The 19,888-nt window shown below is 35.6% G+C and overlaps 2 protein-coding genes across 6 annotated transcripts; one reads left to right on the top strand and one right to left on the bottom strand.

The window, feature by feature from the left end:
- Positions 1-2,364: 2,364 nt before the first annotated feature.
- On the top strand, positions 2,365-7,167 carry LOC128880939 (4-aminobutyrate aminotransferase, mitochondrial). Its single transcript, XM_054131530.1, has 10 exons — positions 2,365-2,811; positions 4,184-4,311; positions 4,901-5,068; positions 5,226-5,312; positions 5,385-5,580; positions 5,665-5,837; positions 5,935-6,075; positions 6,142-6,299; positions 6,385-6,653; positions 6,725-7,167. Exons 1-10 carry the CDS (start codon positions 2,748-2,750, stop codon positions 6,838-6,840), a joined length of 1,500 nt encoding a protein of 499 aa, XP_053987505.1. The 5' UTR covers positions 2,365-2,747; the 3' UTR covers positions 6,841-7,167.
- LOC128880938 (VPS35 endosomal protein-sorting factor-like) lies at positions 7,103-11,891 on the bottom strand. 5 transcript variants are annotated; one of them, XM_054131526.1, is made up of 19 exons: positions 11,820-11,835; positions 11,517-11,567; positions 11,355-11,442; positions 11,059-11,271; positions 10,806-10,968; positions 10,516-10,724; positions 10,312-10,442; positions 10,071-10,247; positions 9,621-9,965; positions 9,451-9,551; positions 9,185-9,366; positions 8,980-9,123; positions 8,734-8,897; positions 8,506-8,668; positions 8,232-8,424; positions 8,021-8,160; positions 7,764-7,925; positions 7,425-7,691; positions 7,103-7,361 (listed from the first exon to the last, which is right to left on the bottom strand). In XM_054131526.1, exons 2-19 carry the CDS (start codon positions 11,531-11,533, stop codon positions 7,275-7,277), a joined length of 2,946 nt encoding a protein of 981 aa, XP_053987501.1. In that variant the 5' UTR covers positions 11,534-11,567; positions 11,820-11,835; the 3' UTR covers positions 7,103-7,274. The 5 variants fall into 5 exon arrangements, with proteins under 5 accessions (XP_053987501.1, XP_053987503.1, XP_053987502.1 ...); XM_054131528.1 differs by having other exon boundaries at positions 10,516-10,721; positions 11,517-11,891; XM_054131527.1 differs by having other exon boundaries at positions 10,806-10,943; positions 11,034-11,271; positions 11,517-11,891.
- Positions 11,892-19,888: the final 7,997 nt, after the last annotated feature.

Raw genomic sequence — 19,888 nt, forward strand, 5'->3', positions numbered from 1 at the left:
ACCACCTTTTACAGTTGGTTTAATGCAATTGTTATTAAATTCTTCTCCTTTGCGACGTCTCACGTATACTTTGCCATCAGATTCAAATCGATTAAATTTTGATTCATCTGTAAAGATTACTCTGGACCATTGCTGGGGTATCCAGTTTAAATGTTCTTTCGCGAAAGCAATCCTAGCCCGACGATTTTTTTCTGAAATGAACGATCTCTTTCTGGCAACGCGTCCGTATAATTGAAACTCCCCGCGTGGAAAATAGTAAGGGAAACCTCCATAATATTCGGATCCCAAACTGGCTTTAATATGGAATCCATGATATGATTCTCCCGGATACATCCCTAAAAGGTCCCGACAAGGCAATTACAGGTTTCCATTTTAAAATATAGTCAGGGCTGGATAGGCGAATCATTATAGGACCCACTGGGGTTTAAACAAGATACTCAATGATTTCCACAACAATTTTAAACAAGGACTTGATGGGTTAACCACTATGGGAACCAATGTGGTACAGTCAGAGTATGGAGAAATCGTTAAAATGAAATTTAATAGGGGCTTAACGAATTGTGAGGACCTGAAAACGTTTAGTCAGGGTATTGATCATAGAAATCAATGATAATGTTTATGTTGGAAAATGAATAACAATCACACCTCTTGAGGGGGAGGAGGAGGGGGGGGGGAGTATACCTCTTGAGGGGTCCAATACATATTGAGTAAAAGTATCAATAAAAAGAAAAACATTCATCGTTTGCCCGAAAAAAATGATTAAAAATACACCCTCGTACCGCGCGCGCACTGTGGTATTTATAAATATAAATACTCCATGTCAACTACGTTACCTAATAAATTGTTAAATAAACATTTATAATAATAATTGATTATATTTTCGTGAGTTATTATTCGTGAGTCATTATTCGTAAGACATTTTTCAGAATTCCTATTTTTTATTTAAATATTTCTGATTTACATGCAATGACGGTGTGTTCAGGGCTATTGTAAGGGTGTTTCAGGGGCCCGATGGAGCTATAATCAGGATTAAAACGGGAAATAATAAGGCCCTGAGAAGCCATCCTTTAATGGCCTCGTTTAAAAAAGCGTGACAATCCCTTATGCCGCCTTACGGGAACCGAACGGGCTTCCTAAATAGGCCCCGAAATTAATTCGGGACAATTAACTTGGACCTTTACGAATCTCTAACAAAATTTTCACACGGGTCATCAAGTGTTCGCTGGACAGTTTTAATACTTATTTCTTGATGAAGATCTGTTGATATTTCATCGTGGATGGCAACTGCAGTTTTGAATCTGTCCGCTTCAGATAATAATCGGTGAATCTTGCGATCAGTTCTTTGATCAGTTTTACGAGGTCTTGCTTTACGAGGAACATTGTCTGGTGTTCCATGATACTTAATATGTTGTATAGCGTAATGACAAGCCATAACAGATATTTCTAATTTAGCGGAAATCTTTCGGTAGGACATTCCATTCTTCCGAAACTGTTGTACTAGTCGCCGTTGGTCTGGCGTAATATTTCTTCCTTTACTCATCACAGCACCATTGTAATACGTCTAACTGTAAACACTGCTGCGCAGATACTGGTAAATATTGTTTAAATTTGGCTTAGCTGTGCGAAACAAAAGCGTACGTAAGTAGTTGTCCGATACAAAACCGACATACCAGAACAAAACATTTACAAAGTACTTATTTTCTCGAAATAAGTAAAAGTTCTACTGCAGATATGTACATCAAGGTTCAATACTCTTAGAAATAAATTGTTGATACGACTATCTGAGGTCTGTAAAAATAACTCAGGTTTTAAAGTTAAAATATAAAGTGTACGTAAGTATATGGCCGTCACTGTAAATCTTTTGGGATATAATTAACCCATTCACTACCAACTACCAGATATCTTAATTGTAATTGGTTACGAAATAAGTTTATATCAGCTTGTGTTAAGTATTATTAAAAAGGATGAACAAAAGTTTTCTACGGTAATAACTTTGATTACACATCTGTATTTAAACCTTGACGTCCAAGGCAAAATGCATTAAATTTCCATTGAATGGATTAAATATCTTGTTTCTCTTCTTTAAATTAATCTGTAAAATAAGTAATAGTGGCATCAAATCAGAATGATCAAACACGGAAAAACACACGAAATAATTATCTTCTACAATCAATGAGGTCGATCCGAATCGTTTATCTGAAGATACTTCGGTTGCAAATAATTATTTGCGAATGTAATCGCGTATGTAGATAAGCATATCGGAAACAGCAGATAAAACTACGAGAGCGTGCGCGCCACTGGATTTAAATATTCGTGCAAGTTCGTGCGCGTTCGAGTTCGTCCGAAAGCGCCCTAAAGGAAGGTAGAACTCGAAGTCTATGGTCAATAGTTGAACGTGGTTGGACGTGACCATCCACGGTACGCATTTCGAATAATATTATTTCCGAAATGATCGTTTAAACCGGGAACGGACAACGACGCTTTGCAAATATGCTTTGTAAATTAAAGTCGTGAATACGTAGCGCGAGATCGTTGAGCGAAAAATTCACGGCTGAGGTCAACCGGTTCGTAAAGGTTCGTGCAGTTTCGGTAGCGGTCGAAGGTTTCCTGTGCAAGGACCAGTGAGATCTTCGTGTCCAGTGCAGATCCACCCTTCGCTTGGAACGGTTCATTGCGAGCGTGTCGCACGGATAAGCGAAGATTTATCTCGTGGGAAATCGTGTCCACGATACTGCCACGACCAGAAAATGCTCGCCAACAAGTGTCAAACGGTTCTGCACGGGCGTACCCTGTCATGGCAATTCATCAATGGTATTTATCACCATTTCTCTCCATTTCCTCGTACGGTTCGACTCTTATCCAAATATTTACACGAGTAATTTAAGAGATACCAGGAGAAGGAATTTCCCAAAATGTAAATCTGCGCATGGAGCACTCTGAGGATCGATAACTCGGTTTTTTCCATAAACCTCGTTCTTCACATTTTTACGTGTTGTTCTAATGTCGTATTCAAAGACATAGATGTCGCATCGGTTAAAATAAAGTGAGACCACTTGGCAATGAAAATTGAAAATACTTTTAGAACTTTAATGCTAATCAAAATATATATATCTTAATATAATTATAAATTAAATTCTGTTGTTTTGTTTTGCGTAAGTACATAAATGTGCGTATAGGATTATATTATATCTTATATATATATATATATAAACTTACGCAAAACAAAACAACAGAATTTAATTTATAATTATATTATATATATATTACAAATTTAGCTTAGCTCTTTGGATAAGTCGAACTAATCTGAGGTCAAAAAGAAATTCGTTCGCGTGGAATCGACTAAATACTATCAGGTTTTCTATTTCTTTGCGTTCGCTATCAACAATTTGGTGCGTTCATATCGCCACTTATCTCATCGGAATCTCGGATATCGTATGGTTCGACAAATTGTGGATGCTTCCACGTGGACCCATGATTTACACGTTTGTAAGCATGTTTATTGGCATTGTGCTTCCAGAAATAAATTCCAGAATTTAGTCGATCATTTCGTTTCTCGAATGCGCGAATTGTATCGAAATGTAATGTAAAAAAATACGAAAGGTCGTTGTACTGTAAAAGGAGAAGGTACGCTCAACCAAAGCTGAACGAAATATTAAATAAATAACGATTGAGATCGTAGAAATGTAAATCAGCTCTGATGTGACACTTCTTACTCGAGTCGATAACATCAAATTACTATTCTTCATTATACTGATACACGCAGACTGTAACGTGATCCAAGGTATATAAGAAGAACTTATTATTAATTATTACTATTCTTTTAGATTGCAATAAATGCTAAATAATTAAGAAAAAAAGAATGTAACGGTTACAAGTCGTGTAAAAGTGCGTTAGTGTGTCAACCAATGATCCTTAACTGACATCAATGAAACTAAATGTTCGGTTTATTGAACGTGAGGGCCGTCTAACCTGATTACAGTCTGTGATACACGCGAACGATAGATACGCTTAAACAAATGTTTTCGTGACTGAGATTTCGTACTTTGTATCTGATACACGTGAATATTTGTATAATGGGTGTTCGCGGAGCGAAAAAAAAAACTTTAATTTCATTAATTTAATTTAATTTAAATTAATAAAAATTCTAAAGTCGACAAATCTTTTTTTTATTGCTTCCGTGTAGGTAGTGCGAGCACGTGGAGGAGATGCCTGACTGGATATCCATCGGAGGAACCAAAAAAACCGGTAGTCGCGACAGAAATACCAGGTCCTCAATCACGTAGTTTGTTACGGGACCTCAATACGATGCAAGTGCGTTAAGATTGTCGATGCGACCAGTTGCTTTCATGTTAAATTTATTATGTTCCGTGTAAAATGTTTCAAGTATTAAGATAATGTTTGTTAATAACATTCATCTGCACCCAATTCATATTTGACGATGTTATTATCGATACTGTGATAGTCAATGATATCGAAAGTGTTTTATTTTTAGTCGCTCTAACTCTATTTAGAATTCGGTGTTTTTAGTCTTCTATAATCTGTGTAACGGTTAATTCCATGCATTTTCTTTTCAACGAGGTATTCAAATGTTCTTAAAATCTAAACTATCTTAACAATATTAAAAGTCCTTTCAATAACGAGCTGCTTTCACGGAAACTATTGCTTGCAACACTTTCTGTGAGACACCCCGTATATAAATGAACGCTATAACTGTATCTAGAATCGAGATTTAATTCTATTCCATAATGTTAACGTGTTAAAATGTACCTATTAAATTATCTACTCGCACAAAAGTGCTTGTAATCGCTCGTAAGCGGGAATCTACAGGGTCTTTAGCAGCAAAAATTATCATAATTACATAATAATTTCTCTGAATACACGATGAAATTGATGACTTTAGCAAGCCTCTTCCGTACAATTCTTCGCGGATTACGAAAAATCAACAGGTAACTACATAATGGACGTCGATGGGAACGCTCTGCTCGATGTTTATATGCAAATTTCGTCGATACCCTTAGGCTATAACCACCCAGCCATGTTGAAAGCCCTTGCCGATCCTGTTAATCAGGTAAACAAGATATATCTCATAGAGATCCATCTTATTTTTTGAATAGCTAATGTATTCTGAAAATGTTGTGAAAGAAAAGAAGTTAATTTCCTGGTGGGGGTGGGGTGGGGCGGACAAGAAAATAATTTTCCGAGTACAACTTCCTTTATTTGTTCAGAGAATTATGGCAAACAGACCCGCGTTAGGCGTCTTCCCCGGAAAGGATTGGCCAGCCAGACTTAAAAAAGTTTTGCTACAAAAAGAAGTAAGTCGCAGATTGAAATTGTTTAAAATGATCCGCGTTATGTGTTGATTATCGTGTTCGATCTGTGGACAGATCGCTCCTCCAGGATTATCGCAGATCACGACTATGATGTGTGGCTCCTGTTCCAACGAGAACGCATTCAAAAACATTTTTATTTGGTACGCCGATTGCCAGAGAAAGGGTTCACCGTTTACGAAAGAAGAAATGGAGAGTTGCATGGTGAATCAAATTCCTGGCTCGCCACGATTCTCCATACTTTCGTTCAAAGGTAGTTAAACCAGCCCATTAAAAGTAAAATTGTATACAAGACACGTTCGATGGGTTGAAAGAGTAACAATGATATTGATAATAGGCGCGTTCCACGGAAGAACATTGGGATCGCTCTCGACGACGCACAGCAAATACATTCATAAAATAGATATCCCAAGCTTTGATTGGCCTGTTGCCTCGTTTCCTGTCTACAGATATCCCTTGAATGAACATGTCCGAGAAAATCAGAAAGAAGATCAGCGTTGCTTAGCCGAAGTATATACTTACTTTCCGATATAATATTATTAATCGAATATTCTATATTGTACATCGACGGTTACGAAATAATCGTTTTGCAATGTTGTTTCATTAGGTTGAAGAATTATTTGACAAGTATAAAACTGAGAAGAAAATTCCAGTCGCCGGTGTAATAGTGGAACCAATTCAATCGGAAGGAGGCGATAATCACGCATCTCCTGAATTTTTCCAAGAATTACGACGTATAACAAAAAAGGTACCGCCTACGTTACACGGATATCCGTTATGTGAACGTTTCTATCAGTATTTATTACCATTTCAGCACGGAGCAGCTTTATTAATCGACGAAGTACAAACAGGGGGTGGCCCAACGGGAAAAATGTGGTGTCACGAACATTTCAATTTAGAATCTCCGCCAGATGTAGTGACTTTCAGTAAAAAGATGCAGCTAGGTGGTTATTACCACGTTGAACCATTAAAGTAAGTGATCGAAACAGTCGCGATTACTTGATAATAGGAGACAGCTTTCGATTCATGGATTTAACGCGTTAATGAATTGTTGCAGGCCTAAACAATCGTACCGCGTATTTAATACCTGGATGGGAGATCCTAGTAAAATAATATTACTGGAGGCAGTATTAGAAACAATAATGAAGGAGAATCTTTTGGAAAGAGTTACGCGCGTTGGGGATTACATGATAAAACAACTGACGACTTTGCAGAACGAATGTTCTACTATGATTAATTCGGTTCGCGGTCGTGGTACGTTCATCGCGTTTGATTGCGCTACGCCTGAACTCCGAGACACAATGATTAAGAAACTTTTAACCAAAGGTAACATTTTAATTCTTGTATTTACAAAATATACGTTTTCTAGAATGTAACAGGAATATTTTGTTTCGCAGGCATCCAAATCGGTGTCTGTGGAAACACGTCGGTAAGATTAAGACCCGCCTTAACGTTCACAGAAAGTCACGCTGATATATTTCTAGACGCGCTACGATCAGTATTAAAGAAATAATGACATACGTAGGTATGTTACTTTCTGAATTACATTCCGCGTAACATTGAAAACCAAGTCTTCCACTAAAAGAGTCTTCCATTAAAACTTATTTTTATAAAGTACGTTTATTGTATCACAGAACAAGTCAGCGTACACAATAAGTAAAGTATAAATATTACTTATATTTATGTAATAAATTTTATCAATATTTTATAGTATAATTCAATACATTATCAAAGACATCATCGGAAACTTACACTCTATAACAGACTAATAAGACTTAAACCAATTATACTTGTTTTGTTTTATGTACAGCATATTCAATTATAGTTAAATGAAATTCAATGTATTTATAATTAATTTCTCCTCAAAGAAAATCACTACCAAGAAACTTGTAAGCCATACACTCATGTTTTACATCTCAGTTTAATTATCATATTTCATTTGCAAATTTATTTCATCATCTTTTTTAAAATTTCAGCAAAATGTTCATACTCCTTATGATGACTCTTTTGGGACATATAAGCGACTGTTTTCATCTGCAAAGAAAAAAGATTTCATTCGTAAACCGTTCATTTATGGAAACTGTTACACATTTTTACCTTAACTTTTGAATCGATGAAACCACGTCGTTGAGATAAATTCCATAGATTCACGGCCATATGTGCCAATGATGGATCGCGTAAGTCAGCTCTAATAACAAAACAATTAAAAAGCTCAAGCGCGAGGGCTGCCTGTTTCTCGAGTTGATCGGTCGATCCAAGATATTTCAAATGAGACAAAATCTCTTCTACCATTTTCGAACATATTTTGTTAACTTCGCTTATAAATTTCTGATCGGATCCGTACAACTTATCATTAGAGTCGACCTGTATATACAATGAAAATCATAACTTATTGTTGCACGATTATCGTCATTTTTTAATTTGTATTCAAAATACCTTGTCAACATGGTACGGATAATTTTCCTGAGTTACTGCCGACAACAAGTCAAGTACGCGTAAATACAAATACGATTTTGTCAATGCATTTTCCTCGAAACAACGCTGAACAGCATTGAGTAAACCTCTCATTAAATATAGAACACCGTGTTCTGGACTATCCTAATAAGATTGTCACGAATTTTAGTGATACTTCATATTTTTTATGGACCGTATATCGCAAACATTTCGAGAGAAGAGGTTATATAAGTACATACCGGTACAACCAATAAGGTTGATAAAAAATTCGACAAGTATGAAAGTAAATATGCTTGCGAGCTTTTTTGTCTTCCATCTATATCTATCGTTTTTGGCATTTCGGGAACTAAGCTCAATGCAGCCTTAAAGCACGCATCGGCTAAGAAAATATTTTTTCTTCGATTACAATTAGGGAAGAAATGCTCGATGTAGTAAAACGTGAATAATTACCTTGACCTAAGCACTGATTTAAAAGTGCAACTTGACCTGATAGGAGATACAGCTGCAATCGCGTATGAACTAACGTCAACGACGGAATGGTGATAAAACAAAATGCAGCACAAGCGCGTACAAATGCTGACGTTCTTCTCGTGTGATGACCGCGAACAATCTTTCGAGTATCAACTGATAATCTATTTGCACACTAAACATAAAAAAAAAGTTATTCATAGTTTCCTAACCAAGTATACTATCTTGTATAGCAAATAAATTATTATTCGATTACTTGTACAAGCTGTATATGAACACTGTCGAGGTTAGGGAACGCTGCTCTAGCTTCAACGTAAAAATTAAGTTGTTTCTCAAAATCGCGATCATAATCGACGCGTTGTACGAGACCACATATAAGTTGACCAATTTGTCGCTTTTCATCTTCAACGGTTAAAGCACTGAAATTATTAGCTTATTACGAGACAATACATATATATCCGCGAAACAAGAAAGTAATATTTACCTAACAGAATCGTGCATTATTCTAGCAATAAACATGAGAGCATTTATGATAATAGGATCTGTAATCGAACCACCTTCAGCACTTAAACCTTCTATAATAGTTTTACAAACTTCAACCTTAATAGTTTCCTTGTGGAACAAATCGATTAAAGGTAAGAAGTTGTCCTGAAAAATGTTTCCTAGAATATTTTGTACATATAATTTAAAGTGAAAATACATTATAAAGTAATAAACAAGTAACAATTACCATAGCAAATAGCGATTCAAAATCTTGTTTATGAACCACTACTTTTTCGATAATATTTTGTAACTGTGGATAGTAATGTTCAAAATTTTTGTTTGGATTAAGTCGATCAATTATTTTTCCAAAGAATGCATTTAGTTCGTTAACCTGCAAGTTATAAATTGTAAGAAAAATATATATCTCTAGTAAGAATAATGCATTCACTTACAGAGAAATGAATGGCAGTAAATTGAATCCATATTTCGACACAATGCATAAATTTTGTAGGATTTGTTAAATCTGTTATGTACTTCCAAGTTATATTGAGAATTGCTTGACAATCTTCTTTCGGTGGAGCTTCCTGTACTAGGCATTCGCCTATAGTTCGATATAATAGATATTGTGGGAAACCTGGACAATTTTTTTAAAGAAAATTATAGAAGAAATGATTAATTACAAATATTAATGCGTCAGTGAATCACATATAATAATTACCATCATCTTCGGTAGCAATTATCAAATTTACAAACTCCATTGCGCGTGTAGCAATGTATGATGGTTTAAATGCTGTTAAAACGCTATTTAATAGTAAAGAACTGAAAGAGAAATGTGTCATCATTTCATCTCATTGAATATACCATTATATAATGAAGTAATCGACTTACTTGTTTGTTTGCTTTTTGCATTGACAAAGCACATCTTCTAAATGATTTTCAGGAACTGTAGCTACCAAAATTTGCAAAATCCAATCTAAAGCTGGCGAATAGAGATTTAAATAAGAATGCAAAGACATATTTTGTTTAACCAGTTCGTCTTTTACAAATTGACCAAATAACTGCTGATAGGTGGAGAGGAAATCGTAAAAATTTCCTTTTACAAATTCGAAATCGGATGTTTTGTTTAAAGCTAGTCCCACTCGACACAAGTAACATCTAGCATATATAGCTATAAGAGGATTACCAATTCCTCTTATCATTTGAGTTATTCGTAGCAATGCTTTATTGAATTCACTGAAAACCAATAACCTCTAATTAGTATTAACACTATACAAATCATCTGTAGAATTTACGTTAAATATCTCTCATAACGTATAAATAGATATATCGCTATTTTACCTTGTTGTTAAAAAACTGTAAGACTTTATTATTGCCATCTCTACATAAAGGCGTGGAACTAATTCTCTTATTGACGCGATCTTATAAAACCAATTCCTACAGGTTTCTTTTGCATTTTCGGGTACCATGTCCGGTGTAAAATTATCAGGTAAACTTGTAGGCACTTTGCTTCCTGGTCTATAAAACATTATTAAATACTAAGATTGAAAATTACATGTAATTAAAGCAAAGTGACACTAACTTGTAATATTCAGCTTTGGCCTTTAAACGTTCGTATACAAGTTTTCCAAAAATATCCAAAATGTCTGTGATGAGAACAAATTTACTAGGATAGAAGGCCATGACAGATGTATCTACTAATAATTTGGCACACTGAAATAATGTGACATTAATATATGCTTCTTTTTAGGTATAATCAATTACATGAAATGGAGAAGAATAATACCTGAATTGCTATTTTAAGTGCTTTAACTCTTTGATCAGAGTGCCATGCTTGTACAAGTTCATTATTTAATTGTTCAATTCTTGCAGTATACTGTTGCTGCGATAAATCTAACATTTGTCTAACAGATCCTTCTTCAAAATCATCTAGCTGTTCCAATCTTGTTCGTACTTTATCAACTACTCCACCAGTTGGTTGAACTTTAACAACTACTATAATATAATACAAAATGTGTTTACATAAATTGTAATTTCAATTTATTATTGATTTAATACTATTTATAAAAAAAGTACCTTTTTCACCACCTGTCAGAAAACTAGTAACAATAGACAACTTTTCGGAAGTTGTGTATTTATTTAATATTGCTGTACGTCTTGTTGCCCAAGGTTCCACTAATTCTTCTGCGGTATCTTTAGATTTCTTACTAGTAACTGCAATATTGCAAGAGTAATCCCACTATAATATGAGGATTATAGTTTGAAATACAAATGGTTCATGATATAAAAACATATGAATCAGACATTTAAATGAGTAAAATTCAAAAACCTCATCTGCAGCCATCTTAGATAATGGATCTAATTCTTCTCTAGCAAACTGTGAAAGAGGATCTGATCCATCAAGTGACGAATGACTTAATAATGGATCTATCGAAGAATTCCCAGCAATTTGTGAATGAGTTGGTATTGGTATACCAGTTAAAGTACCACTGTTTGTATGTTGCAATGCATTACGTTTAACTCCAGTCCGTCCATCAATCAACTATAACCAAGTAATTGATAATGTAACATCAAAATTGTTACTTAAACTCTTATTTTAACCAAAAAAATTGAATTATATTTTACCGTAATTGTAACAGGTTTTAAAGGATGATCTATTGCTTCTTCTAAGTATGCAAACTGTATTGTTTTATGGTTCACAGGTTTTGCGATCCTATAAAATACATAAAAATTAAGCATTTCGAATTTCGATTTTAAATATCGATAAAATAAATACCAGATACATGCCAGTCTACTTCCATCATTATTTTTTAAATATATTGAATGTTTACAATACAACTGTAGAAAGAAATATTATAAATTACTATTATGTCTTAATAATATCACATATTATCATAAACAAACATGTCACTATTATTTTCAATTATCAAATACAAGGCAGATAGAGAAGGAACCAGGAGAACAATATTTATTAGAGGTAAAACTCTGCCGTTTTTCAGGTCTCGATTTCGAATGTGCATGCGTTTTCTAAGGAATACTATAATCCCACATTTACAAATTAGGGACAGCTGTAAACAAAATTAACAGTACTCTGTACAAATAAATTATTCAAGAATGCAACAAATATTGTTAGTTTCTCTTGATGGTTTTAGGGAATCCAAACATAGACGCAAACAGTGATGGGCAAAAGCCTAGGCTTCGAATAAATCTGAAGTTTGCCGACATGTTTGAACATTTTCCAAAGAAGGAAACGAGACAAACGTATCAGCAAACTTCAGATTTATTCGAAGCCTAGGGTTTTGCCCATCACTGGACGCAAGCGTAAGGTACAGAAACCACGTCAGTAATTAGGTGACAAATTTTCAGGCGACGCTAGTGTTTTTAGTTCCCTCCAGTGTTCTCTTATGGGACCCAGAAAGTTGAAAGACAAACTGGCGTCACCAACGGAAAGTAGGTGAACTACTAGATAGTTTTTCCCGTTTTTCAGGCACAATAATAAAAAAAACATATAATAATTATGCATTTCGTAATCAGGGGAAGTAAATCTATCGTTTCGTCAAGCGTTTTTTGAAAAAAATTGAAAAAAAAAATGTCTTGTCTTTGAACGTATTTTTAGCAAGTTTCAAAAGCGAAATTGCAAAATGTGTAACTGTCCCCCGCAACGGTATTTTATAAGGAACAGTTTAAAAAAAAATCAGCCGGAAAGGTTGCTTCCTCGCCTCATAAAATTACAATAACTGTTTGGAAAGTTGCAAACGTTTGACATTCTGTCTTTGTCTCTCCTCCGATTGATGTATCTCCCTCTCTGTCACAGCAAGGATCTATCTATCCTTGTCCCAGAGCTTCCTACTTTCTCCGCAACTGTCGTTGAAGTCAATTCGGAGTTTTGCTGGGTCTCCTGCGCACCCTTAACCTCTCAGGGGAAGCGGGTTCAGGAATTTCCTGACCTCGTAAAAGATAGGGAACGCTGCCTTAGCTAACAGCATGTGACTGTTGACTGATGACTTGGAAATACAAGTTTGGTTGCCGCATAGCAGGGGTAAGTCTGCGCCTACGAGATGACAACCAAACAGACTTACCGGCTAGCTTCAGTTATCGCATACCGGGGGCCTCCCTGCGCCCACGAGATAGCAACTGGAACGACATACAGGCTAGCGCAAGTTGCCGCACAACAGGGGCAATACTACGCCTACAAGAAGACAACCGAACCGGCAAACAGGGTAGCTCAAGTTGCCGCACAACAGGGGCAATACTACGCCTACAAGAAGGCAACCGAACCGACAAACAGGGTAGTCCAGGTTGCTCCATAGAGGGGACACCTCTACGCCAACGAGGTGACAACCGAACTGTCAAAAGTATAGATCGTTATCGCATAACAGAAGCACCTCTCGTAAATCTTTTCGTTCAGGACGCGTAAGATACCAGTGACTGACACTAATATTTCGTTCACTTTTCGACAACTCCTGATACCTCCTACCACTTCCTAGCACCTTCTAAAATCTCCTAAAACCTCTTGACGCCAAATGTGATTCATGGCACCTCCTCGCTCATAATGTTCTCCTGATACGAAAAGGTAAGTTCCGAAATCAAATTAAAAATTGTGCCACATCTTCGAGTATCATGTTCACCTGATACAAACAGGTAAGTCCCGAGCTAGAATTAAAAATTCTACCTCATCCTGGGGTATCATGTTCATGTACCAGAAAAAACTAAGGTAGTAAGATTTCAAACAAACCCCAAATTAGAAGAATTTTCGATTAACGTTACAATAAATAATAAAAACACAATAATAAAGTCCAGCCCGGAGGCAAAATTTTTAGGGATCACACTTGACTATAATCTCCGTTTCAGAACACATTTTGACGATATCATATATAAGGCAAAAAAACGTTTAGGAATCATCCAATATCTATGCAGAGGACAGAAAGGCATAAATCAAAATTGGGGAATCAAGATCACCCGAGCTCTTATCTCCTCGGTGGTGGACTATGGAGCCTTCATAATATACACCAAAGAGGGAAACCTAGAACAAAATAAGAAAATCAGGAAAATAGAATCAGCAGCAATAAGAGCAGCGGTAGGATACAGAATGTCTACCCCAATAGCTGTAATGTATGCAGATACAGGTTTCATAGGACATCATTTAAGAGCTAAACAGGCCGCAATCAGATACTGGCTTAGAGAAATGGAAAAAACCGAAACAAACAGCAAAACATCGGATAACCAGCTAAAATACTTTTCGATTCACAACGACACAGACCATTTAACACAACGGGAAAAAGGTATAGGAACTAAACCCAACTTAATAGAAACATCTTTTTATGAAATAGCCCATCTAAAAAATAAAATATTATCCACCAACCATTCATTGGAAAGCAGCATCAACTGGAAAGAGAAGATACTAAACAAAAGGAGGAATTTAAAAAAAATAGATATAGATAAAGATACAGGGAAAATTTTGGAAACCGGAGCAATTCCTCTCAGCACGGTCAACCAGTTTCTAATGGAAAAACATAATCTTAAAAAAGAAGATACCGTCATATGCTACACAGATGGGTCAAAGCAAGAAAATAAAATCGCAAACGGGGTAGGAATTTATATCAATTTACCACAAGGAACCTCCATTGAAACAGGATACAGTATTCAAAGGGAAGCAACAATTTATACTACAGAAGCCATAGGCATTTATAAAGCAATAGAATTAACCAAACACATGAACTGTAAAAATACTTTAATATTAACAGATTCTTTATCAGCGCTCACAGGGCTAGAAAGTAAAATAGAAAAACTGGACGACACGGGAAAAAATAACAACAACGCATGGATTTTAAAGATATATAAAACACTAATAAACCAAAAAGAGAGGGAAAAGATAGTACTGAGCTGGGTTCCAGGACACCAGGGAATACCTGGCAACGAAAAAGCGGACTCCCTTGCAAAGGAATACACCAACAAAGTACCAGAAGAAGATATACCGATCACGAGACTGGATTATCTGGTGCAATATAAACATACAATCTGGAGCGTCTTTACTGACAGAGTAGAAGAAATCGGTAGGAGCAAAGGAGCATACTACTTTTCAAATTTTTGGGAAAACAAGAAGAAAGTAAAACTCAAACCGTGGTTTCAAAAATTCGGTAATATATTAGATAGGTATGCTATTAGGTCAATATCAAGGATAAGGTCAAACCATTACAATTTAAAAGAATCATTAGGCAGGAAAGGCATAATCGATGACCAAATATGTGATTGTAGAATGGAGGAGGAAACAATAGAGCATGTCCTCTTTAGATGTCCGTTTAGAATTATCCCGCGTCTAAAAATGTTTGATAAAATAGGTATTTTAATTAACAACTGCAATTATAACGTAGCGCAAATAATAAATAGCGAAAAGAGTTCAGCTTTAAAAGCAATTATAGCGTTTTTAAAAGAAGCTAATATTGAATTGTAAGAACCATTAGCTTGCTAGATCCTACTAACACAGGATTACGAGAAATAACTTATTCTAAGTCAGGAATCGTTCCAATCAAATTTGTACTCGTCAATAGAGTAAAAAATAGACGAACAAAGAAAATAGGAATACAACAATGAAAGTTTAAATGAAGACTGAGACCATATTGGTCAACTTAGATTTAATAAAGATCAAAACTCTAAAAAGTAATCCTATTTCCTTGATTTAAAAAAAAAAAAAACATATAAGAACAAATACAGGGATGACTAAAAGTATTAAATAAACTGTGATATGGGAAATTTCCCTAGAGGCGCAATACAGAATAAGTAGCAAGTAAAACAACATAGTGCATAAGAAAGAAAAACGAAAATAAGTCAATTTATTTGTTGAGACTACAAAAGTTTATAATTGTAAGTTAGGAAAATAAGATATTCATAATTGTTGACTCTCACCTACAAACCACAAAATGTACAAATAGACAATAAGTAAATAGTTATACGTACAAAAATATTAATATTAGACTGTAATACATTAGTATAAGTTTATTTTGTTAACAAACGGAATGTAAAAAATACTTCATGTACAACGGAAATGTGTAAATAACAATGTTCCTTGTTACACAATAAAGAAACATACAATACAATATCATGTTCATGTGATACAAAAAAGTAAGTACCGGGACAGAATTAGAAATAATGCCACCTCTTCGAAAAACATGTTTTCCTGAAACAAAAAGGTAAAATACAATCCAGAATTTTATACCTACCACAAAATTTCTCGTGCTCCTGATACCAAAATGCAAAATCAGCCAGAATTTCGATACGTACCGAAAACCACATTGGATAATTTGAATAGACTGATTGCAGAAATGAAATATGGGAACAGGGAAAGGGAGACTACTGTTTTGGCCTTTATTGAGATCAGAGGGGCCTACGACAACGTCAACTTTTTTACGTTATTGAGATTATTGAAAGAAAATAACTGCCCCAGAAGACTACTGTTGTGGCTTAAGGACTGGCTCTCGAATAGAAGTGTAATAGTCAACTTGAATAACGGGGAAACAAAGAAGGTAAATTGGAGAGTAGGAGTCCCTCAAGGGTCCATCTTGAGCCCGACGTTGTTTAACATTTATACCTCAGGAATAAATCAAAATATTAACAATCGAAGAATACTAAGCTTACAATACGCGGACGACGTAGCCATCATAACCAGAGATAGTAACAAAGATTTTGCAGTTGGACGAATTAAACATGGAATTCAAGTTTTTAATAACTTTCTAAATAATCGGGGTTTAGAAATATCAAGTACCAAAACGCAAATCATGATAGCAGGAGGAGAAACAGATGAAGGAACACTTTCAGTGATGCTGGATGGTCGGAGCGTGGAATTCCCAATTTTAAAAGAAGCAAAATTCTTAGGGGTAACAATCGATAATCAATTAGAATTTTCGGCACACGCAGATTACATTGTGGACAAGGTTAAGAAAAGATTAAATATTATCAAGTTTATGTGTCACTCGAACAAGGGCCTTAAGCAGCATTGGGCTCTAATGTTGGTCAGGGCCTTGATTTTCTCCGTAAATGAATATGCGGGTCCGATCTATATATCATTAAACAAGAAGAGCAAATCACAAGAAAAAATTAGAAAGTTAGAATCACAAGCAACAAGACTAGCTATGGGATACAGGAATTCTACACCGCTGAATATCTTGTATTTAGACAGTGGGACAATAGGTTTAAAAAACAGAGCGTTAATGTTGGGAACTAAATACTGGTTAAAGCAACTGGAAAAGGGAACAAACAACAACCCGACTCTCGAATTTCAATTTACATTAAGAGAAAAGTTTCCCAACGAAGCTTTTATTAACGAGAGATGGACCAGACACGATGAAAAACTATACACTTCAGAGGTAGCGTTTTTCGAAGCATTAAAACAACAAAAAAAGATCAAAAATAATAATCACTTAGAGAACCACAACTTGATATGGGGTTTACATAACTACGAAAGCTCAGTTAGCATCAGGAAAAAGTTTGTAGCGGACACAGACCTTGGAAGGGACATTGACGGGTCGACAATTCCATCGGCTCAAACGGTAAATGCATTTTTAGAAAGATACAACCTGAATTTAAATCTTACGGCTGTCTACTTTACTGATGGTTCCAAAATGTCAGAAAAACCAGCCAACGGAGCAGCAGTAATAGAACTAGAGGATAGAAAATTCAAAAGAAAATCAATTTCAATTTTCCCTGAATCGACGATATTCACAGCAGAAATCATAGCGATAGTAAAAGCTCTGAACGAATCCAAAGATAACGATAAACCAAATACTCTAATTTTAACAGACTCTCTTTCGGCGGTAAGAGCAATAGACAATGTTTTTAACAGCTACATGGGTTACATTAAAGAAATCAACCCCTGGATTACTGACTTTGTCAGAGAGGTCTCGGCTATGAATGATAAGAATGTAATAATATTGGGATGGGTACCAGGTCATAAAGGAGTGACCGGAAACGAAATAGCGGATAGGGTTGCAAAAGAAGCAACAGAATTAGTTCCTGACCCTGATCTCAAAATCCCGGCAGGGGAAATTTTCAATAAGATTAAAAATGATACATGGGACAAATTCGTAATACATCGTGAAGAAACAGGACATAATAAAGGGAGGAATTTTGTCCAAAAAGTATGGAACAGGTCTACCGTCAGGGGCTTCAACCCGTGGTTCAAAAAAGTTAAAGATAGACTCAATAGGAGAGAAATCAGAGTAATTTCGAGAATTAGAGCTAATCACTTTAATTTAAGAGAGTCTCTTGCGAGGAAAAACAATATCGCGAATGGTATGTGTGATTGCGGCATCGACGAAGAGTCTATTAACCATGTACTTTTTGATTGTGTGTTTTATAATGTACAACGAGAAAATTTTAGGAATAGGATACAAAACGAAATAGATACATTCAGAGAGGATGCATATATATTAGTATCATCAATGAAAGTGAGAGCCCTGAAAGCTATAACTTCGTTCCTACTAGAAATAGGCAAAGATGTTTGATAAAAGTATATACTTTTATAAACTATATATATTTTTATATAACTATATTTGTATAATTTCATTTTACAAAATTGTAGCTACCTGATATAATGTATGACTAGATGTAAGATAATAGGTTAAAGTTGTTGTTTTTAACTATATATGGAGCCCATTGACAGCTCCATACCAGACTAGAAGACTGAGATACCAAAAGGGTATTAAAATCTAAACTTAGCTGCACCCTAAAATACGGCAAAAAAAAACGTAAAAACAGGGATAAGCTAAGACTTTATGAACTACCATTTATATATATGTAAGTCTGAAATGATAGAGTAAAACGGAATAGTGCTAATATACTTACCGAGAACAGAAACTCTGTACAGAATAAATGTCAAACGCAACGTGATAATTAGTTGTGACAATGCGTGCTGATATCTAAATAGAGTTTTAAGGATGAGGAGGTTCTTGTAGGACTTAAGAAACCAAGTGTATAAGCCTGGAATTTATTTAGTTTTGAAAAGAAAGTTTAGTTGATCTATGTATGTAGTACAACTAATTTGCAGTGAGCGTATTAGTAGGTTGTTGTTAGATAAGCGAACAAAACCAATGTATAGGATAAATGACCAATAACCTATAAGATTAAAGATGTACAAAATAGATTTAAGAGTTAAAATGTTGTATATTAGAAGTAAGTAGTAGTGCAATAACTAATATTTTTGTAACAGTTAAGCACTTAAAATAAATGACAATGACAATGACGTACCGAAAAATGTGCCCCTTGAACTAGGTAACCTATACTTACAGATCTGTCGGACCGGTTGCCTGCTCGTAGGCGCAAACGTGCCACACCTTCGCACATCATGTTCTCCTGATACCAAAATGCAAAATCGGTCAGAATACCGATACGTACCGAAAAATGTGCCCCTTGAACTAGGCAACCTATACTTACAGATCTGTTCGACCGGCTGCCTGCTCGTAGGCGCAAACGTGCCACCTCGTCGCACATTATGTGCTCCTGATACTAAAATGGTAAATTTCCCCAAAATTTGATACGTTCCAAATATTCCTCGTGCTACCTCTTCGCATATCATGTTCTCCTGATACCAGGAGTAAAATTTTGCCAGAATTTCATACGCACCATGAACTTTTCGTGCCACCTGTTTGCATATCATGCTCTCCTGATACCAAAGTGTAAAGTCGGTCCAGGATATGTACCGTGGTGTCTATGATTGCAGTTATTGGAGAGCAACTTTTGTCGTCGTGTGTACGAAAGTGTGTAGGGACATTGGATTTTGAATGCACCGTTTTTTGCAGAGGTGGGCAAAACCCTAGGCTTCGAATGAATCTGAAGTTTGCCAATATGTTTGTCTCGTTTCTTCTGTTGAACATTTTCCAAAGAAGGAAACGAGAGAAACACATCGGCAAACTTCAGATTTATTCGAAGTCTTGGGTTTTGTCTATCACTGACCTCAAATTTTCGTCTAGTTGGACAAAGTATAGTGATTTGAAGATGTAATCATTGTTTGATAAGAACCCTTTAAAATGTATGCACTTTCTCGCTACGCAAGAAGCGGCAGAGCAGATTCAGAGACAGCAAACGGATAGTTGTTTTAGTTGCTTGCAGTTGCTTACTGCTTTAATTGGCTTTTCTCGGTGTTCGTTTTCTGTACGTGGTACGAATTT

The sequence above is a fragment of the Hylaeus volcanicus genome, chromosome 8 (assembly GCF_026283585.1).
Source record: "Hylaeus volcanicus isolate JK05 chromosome 8, UHH_iyHylVolc1.0_haploid, whole genome shotgun sequence".
NCBI classification, from domain to species: Eukaryota; Metazoa; Arthropoda; class Insecta; order Hymenoptera; family Colletidae; genus Hylaeus; species Hylaeus volcanicus.